Source organism: Aspergillus welwitschiae (assembly GCF_003344945.1).
Source record: "Aspergillus welwitschiae strain CBS 139.54b unplaced genomic scaffold BDQ94scaffold_31, whole genome shotgun sequence".
Classification (NCBI taxonomy): Eukaryota; Fungi; Ascomycota; class Eurotiomycetes; order Eurotiales; family Aspergillaceae; genus Aspergillus; species Aspergillus welwitschiae.
In genome coordinates, this window is record NW_020798725.1 from 277,915 (window position 1) to 289,509 (window position 11,595).

At 51.0% G+C, this 11,595-nt stretch overlaps 4 protein-coding genes across 4 annotated transcripts; 2 read left to right on the plus strand and 2 right to left on the minus strand.

Annotated features, from left to right (window-relative positions):
• Nucleotides 1-520: 520 nt before the first annotated feature.
• On the minus strand, nt 521-1,561 carry BDQ94DRAFT_77686 (2-hydroxy-palmitic acid dioxygenase MPO1). Its single transcript, XM_026776509.1, has 2 exons — nt 1,138-1,561; nt 521-1,072 (listed from the first exon to the last, which is right to left on the minus strand). The coding sequence occupies exons 1-2, from the start codon at nt 1,270-1,272 to the stop codon at nt 620-622; spliced, it is 588 nt and encodes a 195-aa protein (XP_026623244.1). The 5' UTR covers nt 1,273-1,561; the 3' UTR covers nt 521-619.
• Nucleotides 1,562-2,068: 507 nt separating this feature from the next.
• On the plus strand, nt 2,069-2,971 carry BDQ94DRAFT_77694 (DNA-directed RNA polymerase II subunit RPB7). The gene is made up of 4 exons (XM_026776510.1): nt 2,069-2,463; nt 2,522-2,602; nt 2,667-2,836; nt 2,913-2,971. Exons 1-4 carry the CDS (start codon nt 2,215-2,217, stop codon nt 2,920-2,922), a joined length of 510 nt encoding a protein of 169 aa, XP_026623245.1. The 5' UTR covers nt 2,069-2,214; the 3' UTR covers nt 2,923-2,971.
• Nucleotides 2,972-3,923: 952 nt separating this feature from the next.
• Nucleotides 3,924-6,395, plus strand: BDQ94DRAFT_149227 (uncharacterized protein). Its single transcript, XM_026767338.1, has 2 exons — nt 3,924-4,661; nt 4,735-6,395. Exons 1-2 carry the CDS (start codon nt 4,353-4,355, stop codon nt 5,920-5,922), a joined length of 1,497 nt encoding a protein of 498 aa, XP_026623246.1. The 5' UTR covers nt 3,924-4,352; the 3' UTR covers nt 5,923-6,395.
• A 223-nt stretch (nt 6,396-6,618) lies between these two features.
• Nucleotides 6,619-10,293, minus strand: BDQ94DRAFT_181787 (putative RNA interference and gene silencing protein (Qde2); the record flags this gene model as incomplete). Its single annotated transcript, XM_026773977.1, has 5 exons — nt 6,619-8,373; nt 8,426-8,670; nt 8,742-9,877; nt 9,941-10,138; nt 10,277-10,293. 5 exons carry the CDS (start codon nt 10,291-10,293, stop codon nt 6,874-6,876), a joined length of 3,096 nt encoding a protein of 1,031 aa, XP_026623247.1. The 3' UTR covers nt 6,619-6,873.
• Between the last annotated feature and the right edge of the window lie 1,302 nt (nt 10,294-11,595).

Consider the following 11,595-nt stretch of genomic DNA (forward strand, 5'->3'; position numbering starts at 1 on the left):
GGCTGCCAGCAAGTGGTTCGTTCGTATGTTACCGCTACCCAGCATATACTGACCTCTCCTCTTTTTCTCCTCCTTCTGCCCGTCAGTCCCAAGAGTTGACCCAATCTTTTCTTTCCCTCTTAACTATGTGTAATTTGTCTCTCTTGTTCTTCTCTTCTTATGTACATGACAAACCCCCCTCTCTTATAAGTCACATACCAACATACCCGACCTTTTTCCTATTTCCCCTTCCCCATTTTTCCTCCTTACAGTCCTCACTGCCCAGGTCTCTACTCCGTACCTCCGGGGCTTACATCATGATCCACTCTGGATGCATGAATGTCAAGCCTGCATCACATCGATTTATTCACTCACATCCTGAAAACTTTCGCTCTTTATTATTGATTAACCTCAATTACCGACGTAGTATGATATTACTGTAGCGCTGACAGACATTGAACTCTGCAAACATCAATCTCAAAACTCAACTCCCGAGTTACCAAAAACTAATGATAACGAAGAGCAATGCTCTCATTCCAAACCATTGGCGTGGCAGCATAAAACGCAGTAGATTACCGCCACTAGCCATGCAATCCCCAAGTAAAAATAGAGTTCGGGCCATCCTACCATATAGCTTCACTTATTTGGCAGTCTTGCCCTTCTGCGCCTTGAAAGCGGCAATCTCCTTCTCCACATTCTCATCGTATCTGGCTTTCAGTTCGGGACGGTAGCCGAAAAAGAAGAGCACTTCCATCCAGACGAAGAGAGGTGCAAGAAGAAGTGCTTGGACCAGGTTGTCCAGCAAGGCCGGAGCCCTGCGCTCAAAGGCACCATGGCCTACAAACTGAGCTAGCCAGGACACTACATGGATCCCAGCAAACCAATAGTTGACGCTGGTGCCATATGTAGCCAGTAGATGGTTCGCCCAGGCTGCACCCGCAATTATAAGGGGAGCGATCAGTGCCCCAGCAACAGGTTCGAGGAGGATGTAGAACGTGGAGTATACGACGGCTGCGATCGTTCCGAGATTAGGAGGAAGGTTTTCGATCTGGAGCGCATTGGGCAGGTTCACGAAGGCCGGTGTATTCGACGCCTAGTTGATTCATAACTCGTTAGTAGTCCATCACTATGAAGGGTCGAGGGAATAGCATTTCGTACCAGAGCGATTCCCGTGAACAGGAGTATCGGCACGCATGTGATGTGTATCGCAACATTGACCTGGACGACACCATTAGAGCAAGCCACAAACGGGGCAAAGAGCATAACATACTGGGTTATTGTGATAAGCTCCATACTGCGAGGCTCGTTAGCATGGACATCTTGCACCAAACACTGTAATAGGTGATACGGCAGAGGCTTACAAACAGAAGCTGCTTTTCGAGATTCAGGGCCATCTTGAAATGCTATTATTGGTATGGCTCGAAAGTCCGCTGTAGATGGGCGCAACAAAAGAATACTGGCGAACGTGAGACCAGCTCCTATGTTTTTTTCTGTCTGGGGATATTGCCTGATCTGACCCGATCAGCAGGTGGGGAGATAGGACATTCTATGATTTGTTCCTGGCTTTATGCTTGTGCAGACGTCATCCCGGCCTAGGTAAACTCGTTGCACCCAAAGGCAGGGCCGAGGATATCGTGATTAATTACACGCGGTGTCTCGTCGTGACCGGCAGTGCGCGGAGCTACACTATATGAGTCTTGTAACTGTGTATCACGGTGTAATTAATAACCGTCGTGGGGTGCTCCAGATGGTCACGTGAGAGCATCCAGCTCGAGCTGATCAGACGGAAATCCGTGACCGCTATGACTTTGGTGTCGAATTAACGGGTGACTGCCCCTTCTTCTGTCCGATCTTGTTTGAAGGCAGGGTTCATCTGCTGCAATTGTTCTGTTCTGCGCTCTTTATTCTGAACGTGCGCTCCCTGCTTCTGTTGACTCGCTGAATCAGTTTTCTGGTCTTTCCCAGTCGTTGATATCTTGTCATCAAGTGTTGGCGGCAAGTGCTCGTCCATTTGTCGCAAATCTAGTTCATCGCTTCACTCATTCATAGCGATTCGACTTACTCTGGACTAACGACACGGGCCACTCGAAATATTCGAACCGCACGCATCCAATTTCCGGGAAACAGTAAGATACTGGCTGAAGCTTGATCAATCGCGTGAATCGCACACCCCCCGCGCACCGGCTGTTGAAACGAAATTTTGTATCATACTCTCGACGATCGCAAGTGTACGACATGTTTTTCCTTAAAGAAGAGGTCAAGGTCATCACCTTGCACCCGTCCTACTTCGGGCCCAACATGCGCGAGTATCTCATCAACCGATTAAACGAGGAGGAAGAAGGACGTTGCACGGGCGACCACTTCGTGATCTGTGTGATGGACATGGTTGATATTGGCGAAGGACGGGTGCTCCCAGGCAGCGGACAGGCAGAATATACTATCAAGTATCGGGCAATTATCTGGAAGCCCTTCCGCGGAGAGACCGTACGTCTTGGAGTTGCATTGAACAGGGCTGCATTTGATTCTGACCATAGCCTTGTAGGTCGATGCGATTGTTACGTCTGTCAAGCCCACCGGTATATTTACTTTGGCCGGTCCATTGTCTGTTTTTATTGCACGGAAAGTATGTCGACGACCGAGTTTGAGTTGGATCACTTAGCCTTATCGGTTGCTAACGAGTTGGCAAGAACATTCCTTCCGACATCAAGTGGGAACCGAACACAGTACCGCCACAATACACGGACCATGCGGACCAAGTCATCGAGAAGGGAACCAGTTTACGGCTTAAGATTCTTGGTGTGAAGCCCGACGTTGCGGCGATCAATGCCATTGGAACGATCAAGGAAGATTATCTCGGGTGAGTCTCCCAAACCTCTCTGGGAATTGGTGTCCAAGACAGATCTACTGACATTCTATTTTTCTTTCCTTTCCAGACCATTGTAATGCCTTTTGTGATGTGCCGTTTACCTCCCCCATTTATACTAATGATTGATATCGCGTGACTGAGAGGATCGTTGATACCCTGCCTAACTATACAATTTCTAACACAAGAACAACCATGTTGAGAGAAATCTGCCTTGCAAGGAGGTGCGCCCATGGGTAGAATGATGAGAGCGCGCCCAAGGCAGAGTCTTGGGCTTGGATATCATCCACCGGCATGATATCGTGGCTTTTACTTTGCAGAAACCCGCGCAGGCGAACGGGGCTGACTGATTGCTGCGAAACCAGGCACTAACTGCACCTGAGAGAAAACCCAGGACAGCGAAAGGCATAGGTTCCCCCATGCCAGTTAGGAGGATAGCTATATGTCTGTATATCTAAGGCGGAAAATTCCGAATTTGGCTTGCCGGACTGAGGGTCTAAAATAAAATAAAGAAAGAAAGAACAAATTACTAGATGAAAGACGACGAGTTCTGGACTTGAGTCTAGTAGTATATCTAGGGCTCTACTACTCCCTACTTAGCCAAGTATACACTTACGTAGTGCAGTGCAGTGAGCCGAATTATGCATGCAGGCAGGCAGCACGAATAAAGACCAAACCCGAGCCCAAGCGCAGTTGCCGGAGAGACGCGGGTAGTGGTGGCCCATCGTGAAACGCTGGTGTGTCCATCGTCGGAGCCGTGCGCGTGGCTTTCCCCAGTCCTTAGCGTCGTGGGAGATTTCTCGCGAGATTGTGATGGACCCGAATAGACTCAAGCAAGCCATTGACTGCAATGCCCCCAACTGGGGCTTTGCAATGTGAAGACGTATGTTTGTGTTATCATCCTCACTAGTAACAGTAGTCTACTGTGTCGGCAGGCAAATCGGACCCCGTAGTTGGATTGGCACACTCTTTCTCATTGGAAGAATAGCTCTTAATCAATCATTCGGTGGTGCAGTTTGTAGGTATAAGAATAGCTCACGGTGAATCCGCCAGACCCCTTGGAGAAGTCAATTTGGTCGCTGTGAATCTGGCCCTTATAATAATAACAATAATAACAACTTCAGCCAACAACCCCCCCTGTGGTGATTGATTTTCTCCCTCTGTTTGGATTTGATTTCTGCCTGCATTCCTCTTCTCTCAAGAGTCACATCCTCAGCCCTTCATTTTATCATTTTATCATTCATTCATTGTATTTGGTCTAGTCTAGTCCAGGTTTACTCTGTGCTCGAAAGTTAATCGAGCTCTGAAACTCCCCCCAAACCGTGGTTCGCGCCAATCTGCGACGGGCGGTTTCCCCTTCTACTCGCATCTTTCTCTCACTTTCCCTCGGCCTGTCATCAAACATCCACATCCCTACTGCTAAACCATTGCCCGTGTTTTGTCCCTCCTTTGCCCCAACCCAAACCCCCCTCACATTCGTTTCTGACATATTAATCCACCCAAATCCACCATGTCTTTGAAAGACGTGTACCAGCGCTTTTTGGCCAACCCCAACTCGGCGCCCCTGGCCTCCGATGCGTCCTTGATCTATATCACCACCACCACCAAGCTGGATGGCGCATCCGCGGTGGTCAGCCATCTCACCAAGCAGCAGAGAGTCGTCAAAACCAGGTCGGAAAACGTTCTGGATGTGATCGAGAGCGCCAACTCCCTCTGCTTGGACATTGAGACTACCCTAGAGTTCGTGTCTGGAGGCGGGGCCTATCTTCCCTCACTTGACGATAACTTCCTGGCTGACCACGTCGCGACTTTCCCCACGGTACGTCGGGCGCCTTGTGACCTCACTCTTCCTCCATCCGTCTCCTAACATTGCCTTCCCTTTCTTTGCGCAGATCCATATCGTTCGCTTCAATTCGCAGAATCAGATCCAGAATGTCCGAATCTACTGGGACCAAGCGTCGCTACTGAAACAAGTCGAAGTGATCGGTTCCCGTAGTCGCAGCTGGCCGATTCGCGAACCCAAGGATCAGATTCGCCTGATCAAGTCCGCTATTTCCTCCAACCCAGGCGACGACGGACCTGCAACCTCATTCCCCGCAACAACCGAGAGCAGCGAGGAACGTAGCAAGAAGGGTTCCCCCGGAAAGAGACATATCAAAGATCCCCACGCCGCTGAGTCACTCTTCGAGCTCCTCTCCCCTGAAAAGGACCGAAGCGACCCAGTTCGCGCACCTCGTGCTCCTGCATCTGCAAAGCCCCCGCCCCGCGATCCCAAGGAAATCTTCCATGAAGACGCCGATGTTCCCGACACGCCGTCTCGGAGTAGGATCGCTCCCAAGGCTGGTGCTAGCAAGAACTTCCAGCGCCAGCGTATCTTCGATGATGATGAGACGGTCGCTGCGGAAGGTGGTCACGAGCAGATTGCCTATCGGGCTAACCCGAAGCGCCTCGAACACTTCGAGCTCGGTGGGGACAACAGTGAGCGGGAGATCAAGGAAAAGCCCAGCCGTCCTGTGTCGCGCCAGGCACCTCACTGGGACTTTGATGACTTCGTGACGCCCGAGAAGCCCAAGCGTCCGCTTCGTGGGGAGCAAATCCGTCACTTTGGCTGGAGTGATGATGAGCCGGACCTCACTTCACCTCCGGCCCATCCCCCGGTGCACCGTCCCCGTCGCGATGCCGAAACCCACTTCGTCCTGACAGACGATCCCGAGGAGGACAAGAACGCCCCTCGTATCATCAGTTCCTTCCAGAACAAGGGTCTGAGTCTCTATAAGAACCACCTCTTCCAAGATGAGGAGGAAGCCGCTGACGAGAACGCCCCTCTGTCTGTTGTCAACAACGGCCCCAACCGCAAGAAGGACTACGAAACCCACTGGAATATCACCGCCGAGTCGCCCCAGAACAGCAAGGTTAGCAGTGAGAACATGAAGCCTGTTCCCGGAGATCGCCAGAAGGCTCTTAAGAACATGCAGTCGTCCTGGGATGACCCTGAGCAGTCGCCGGAGAAGGCGGCCCCTCCCCAGCGTCGCGCCATGCGTCATCTCAATCAGCGCAGCTGGGATATGGGAGAGAACTAAATGATGTATCCAATCATTCAATGAGCTGAATGTCACACCCACCTGTCTATCAGATCTACTGACCATCGGGCCTGCGCTCCTTACTCACTAAACTCCATACAGCGACGACAAGTCTTCCACATCATGTTTCACTGAAGAGCACACCCAAAAGCCTGCATATGATACTTTATTCCCGCCGTGAACGATAGCAGAGTCAACGCATGCACGGATCTATGATAAACCACATGTTCTTGTTGTGTTTTCGATTCCATTTTTCCATCCTCAGTTTCTAGCTGTGTATTTTGTTTACCTACAGTTCAATATGATTGTCTTATTGCTTACTTGATGTCCCTTATTCGCTTCTTGTAAGAACTTCCCCACTGCTGATTATTCTTGTCCTTGGTTGCTTTGGTCCACCTATGGTTTGCATTCCGCATTGTCTGCTAGATACGAGTAGTCGGCACAATTGTATGCCCAGACGAATGAAATACCATACTCATAATAGAATATTCGCATTGTAGGTACTTGTGAGGAAACATCGAGAATACCATCATCATATTATGTGACTATGTATCTCATATTTGGCTCATTCTAGGTACATACATAGTGAAACACATGCATCATCCATCCAAAACAAACAAATCAAAATCATAATATCCCAAAAAGGGTTATCAATCAATGAAAGAGTGGAAGAAAGGTATTTTTTTGTGGGTCAAAAAAAAAAAAAAAAAAAAATCAGGGGGTTCTTACTCAAAATACCAGATAGTAAATCAAGGTAAACAAACCAAATAGTGTAAGTATCCATGTCCATTCATATCTCATATCTCATATCTCATCTCATAAGATGAAAAGCAGGTTAGATCATCAATCATCACGTGGCTGAATCACATACCAAAAGGCATGGTTATCTCAAATCAACACTATCCAATATCATGAGTAGTCTCATAAGCCATATCAACGACGCCTCACACCCTAAATGTAGAACATAGTGTCGCAAACATTCGGATGGATTTTGACGTTTAGGAACTCCCGAGCAGAAGAGCCAGGGTCAGTGCCCGTAATGACACTTCCGGTCGGGGTTTCGTCGAAGACTTTGCTGAGGTAGCTACGCGCTCTGGTGCAAACCAGGTCAGCGTAGTAGGCGGGCGGGCAGATGCTAACGGCCTTGGTGGCTCTGCCGAAGAGGTAGCAGAGACGGTGGGTGAGGCCTTCTAGGATATCTGCGGCGTTTTCGTATGGGGGCATGGCCTTCTCTCGGCAGAAGATCTCATCCCACACGGTGAAGTAGTGAGCTGGGCGGGCGGTACCCTTCAGAGCAGTGTGCGCTTGCAGGTAGAATTCCCAGTTGCGGGCTTCAGTGACGCCGCGGTCGACGACAGTGCCGTTTTCCGGGTTGCTGAATTTGTCGGCGTCCTCCAGCTTGGTTGGGTAGAAGCGCGTGTGGTGGCGTTTACCTACGATCACGATCGAGATGCGTGGGAGGCCCTTGGAGGTGTCGGTGGCGGGATAGACTTCCTTGCATGCTTCTTTGAGGAGAGGAAGTTCGCGCTGCACCACGAGCTCGTACTGACCTTCCGATACACCATCGCGGTATACGATGATATTCTCCGGGTAGGTCTTGCGATTACGAACCCAGCGTCGAAGGTGAGCCTTTAGCATGGCGTCAAGCTCGGCGACCATTTCTTCCCGGGGCTTTTGGATACGAAGCTCCGCGGGCCATTGGCCGAGAGTCGAGTCGATGGAGGCAACCATGCCAGCAACACTCGGGGCTGCGGAGGAAGATCCCGGAGATGGGTGTGTAACATCCACACCGACGAGCATTGTCTTGTTTTGTCCAATTAGGCCCAGCTCTTTGGGATCAATGAGCTGGTTGTTTCCTCCCAGCTTGAGGTTGAATTTAAGCCCGACGTTCGCCCAATACTGATCATTATTAGGTTTCCTGAATTTGTCGGCAACAACGTTGACATTGCGGACGCCGTGCGTCAAATCGCAGGCCCTCTTAACGATGTTGTAGATATCAGCGTCGTTGCTCGGGAGGATAGTCAGTATGAGCATGGGCTTGTGCTTCTCAATGAGCCCGGCAACGGCGCTATCGATGGCCTTCGTATTGTATTCTCTAACCTCCTCGTCGGATCCCCTCCTCGTCAAAACTGTCGCCGCCCCAGACTTTGGCGGACTGGCAATCACACCGATCTCGTTCAACTTGTCTGTAAAGCCTTTCAGGTTCGCGCTCAAGTCTTCAGGTCTGATGGCTGGATATCTCGCGCCTTCGTAGTCCAGGGAAAGCCAAGTCCAAGAAGGCAGCTTCGTGGACGTTGAGAATCGAATCGATCTCATGTTCCAACTTCCTGAAAAGGGCTTGAACGGCTTTTGATTCGGCCTATTCTCGTCCCTGTACAGAACGCTAGGCGCCGGTAGTACTCGTCCAGGTACGGTGATCAACCGGACATCATTCTGGATACCGAAATCCACCTTGACACACACATCAATAAAGCACTCACGAGAGCTACGGGGAGATACTCACGAGGGTGGGGTTTGGTGACGCTCCCAGACCCAACACATCCGTCCCCTGCGCTGCGATTGACTGAGCATTATGCGGTGGGCTTCGCACAGCAAAGTTAAGCATATTTCGCGTTTGGTTAGGTGTAAGCTTAGTGTTGGCCTGCTGACCGGGCACGACCTCGCACACTTCAACGGGCAGGTAGCTGGGGTTCTCCCTTGTCCCAACGTTTACAACAGGCATCTTTGGGTCGCATTGGATATTGTAATCTGCAGATGACAATGTCAGATGTTGCAACATCAGAGTAGGCTGGTACCCGGGGGGGTGGGGGAGCACTGACTTTGGAGGAAGAAGTCCACAACACTGATGTACTTGCCAGCTGGCTGAGGTCCCGCCTTGACAGGCTTCTTTCCTTTCTTCGAACGCGAGGTCTGCTGTGATGCGGACGGCTGTTGACCTGGAGCGTCAAGGAAGAATTCCACCTCTTTAGGGCCTGCACCAAGTCTTGGCACTTTGGGAGGCATTGGCTGCGAGGCACCGTCTCTGGGAACTGCAACACCAGCGATGCGCTTGAACCGTGGAATAGCTTGACCTTTCTTGTTAGTTTTCTTGATGTGAGTCACCTGCACCCTCAGGGTGCGAATGAACCGACGCAAGTTGTTGATCTCGCGAGGGCGGAATGGCTCATACAACCCGAAGATGTGCGCCAGCGGGCCTTCTTGGTAGCAGGCAACGTACTTGACCTGCACGTTCACCAGAAGACGTGAAGTTGCGGCACGAACACTGACAAAGAAGCCTCGGAGAGCCTCCAGCCCGTCACCGAGAGAGTATTTCTCCTCACGACCTCCACAGATAGCATAGTGCTTATTGGCACCAACAGAAGCGATAGTCGGATCAGTCTTGGGTTGAAAGCCCAGGATTATATTCATGGCCTGTATAACGTCGGCCTTGGACGCAAACATGGCGGCAGCATCAGAAGATGTGAGATAGTTCAAGAGGTCTGATGGGTTGAGGGTGCCTGTGAACTGGCATCTCACACGGTAGACCTTTGGATCCTCGGGGTACTCGTCCTCATATTCATCCCGGTAGCGAACATCATATTCGGCGGCCTCCTGTTCGACCAGGATCTTCTGGTTCGCAATAAGCGTGGATACGTAGTCTGTAACAACACTGTTACGGAATTGAGCGAAATGTTCTTCCAAAAACAATCGCACAATGTGGCGGGCTTTCTTGCCGGCAGGCTTCCTACCAGCTGAGTCCCCTGAAATATCGATGTGGTAACGGTAGAGCTGCTTGCCTACTGACTTGAGCTCAAAATAGTTCGCATACAGCGTGACAGGCCGTCCCTGGGTGCCAAAACCAGGTCGCAGCGGCCACTCCGCAGCCTTCTTCTGTTTCTTAGCAAGAACGGCTGTTTCAATGGCTTTCTCAGTTTCCTGAACCTGGGGACTGGGGGTAGGAACCGGTCCACCCGGACTAAGGTAGCCATCAAGTTAGATTGGGGTGCAATGCAGCCAAACGCGTGGGGACGCTACTCACGAGTACACCGATGGGCCTTGGTCGAAGCCGCCTCGTCCTCCCCGACCTCCGCGACCACCACGCCCACCTCCGCGACCCCCATCAAAACCTCTTCCTCGGCCCCTATCAGAACCCCGTCCACGGCCCCCATCAAATCCCCTTCCACCCCCACCCCCACCACCATCACCTCTTCCTCCCCGACCTCTAGAACCGCCATCACTGGGACCGGGACGGATGGGAAGCTCGGTGGTTGAGCCTCGGCCTGCTCCTCCACCTCTGGGAGCACCGCGGCCCCGACCACGGTCTCCCTGGCCGCGGTCTCCGCCTTTGCCCCGATCTCCTCTACCACGACCCCGCTGACCTCCGGACGACATGGCAGATGCTTTTCTTGAGGGGAAAAAACCTGTCTTCACAACCGCTCGCAATCTAAATAGATACGCTGTGGGGGTTCCAGGGAGGGTAAAGGCAGAACGAAGGGTTGGGAGAGGGGATGAGCGCTTGTAAATTAGTAGGTGCTGCTAATAAACCCCACATCAGGTCGCTGGGGGCACAGCCTGCTCATTCACAGGACAAGGACAAGGCAGCGCGGCAAGGATGGCCATGCAGCCTTGAGTTGGCAAGTGAAGTAAAACACGGTGAATGGCTGTTGGGCCTGGTGTACTTATGCGACCGCAGCTGGTAGATCAATCCACCTTGACTGTATGTTAGAGCTGTCCAGGAAGGGAATCCCTGATAAATGACGTTTAGGGGGGAACCCGAAAGGCTGCACACATGGTGGAACAAAGATTGCCATCCAATAGATTGGGTTCTGGAACTGGGATTTCACATGCTGTTGGATGGATAGGATCAGTACTTTGCATATGGGGGATAGTACTGTACTATAGTCTATAGGCTGCGAGCAAATGAGGGGCATTTGATAACGGTAAGAACCAGTATATACGAGGTATCTATGTAGCCATGGTCAGCCTGCCAGAAACTGGAAATCAGCTCATCTTTGACTTTCTTTTTCCCCCATGAATTCAACACTGTGATTTGACGAAGCAGAAGAAAGAGGATCCACTTGGATGGGTCCGCAATCCGGCCAGAAGCTTTCTGGACTCATCGGAGTGAGTACAAGAGCAAAGTATGTTCCTCACTACTAGTACTTAACACTAGTAGAAGGTTGACAGCTGCTGCTGCCATCTGGGTGGAAAGTATACCGTCTTAGTGGGAGCGAATGAGCTCGCAGCTCAAGACTGCGTCAGCATTCTTTCGCCCCAAGGCTCGATGCTACTGGTTATACCTTTGGAAATTAAGACTTTCTGTCAGCGAAGGTCTCGGGTGTCACTGCGCATCCATTTTCGTTGATCATTTCTTCTACTCCGGTATAACAATGTGTTTATGATTGATACCGGCAAACGATCATACGAGACAACTAGACATGCACTATATGTTTTCTTAGTTGGTTAGTTGTCCACTATCGGACCAGCCCAGCAAATAAGAAGCTCATCTTCAGCCCAAGGATCAAGACGGCGTCTCAGGAAGACCATCACAGCCGGGTCCAGGCGACTCCCATGGTGAGACAAACGGGACCAGTGCCATCTTATAGATAGATCCAGAAAGGACTTATGAGGCAGATCCTTTAGTAGTATAGTGTGAGGTCTGAATAGCCGTCTTACATAACCGTGTCCACTGCA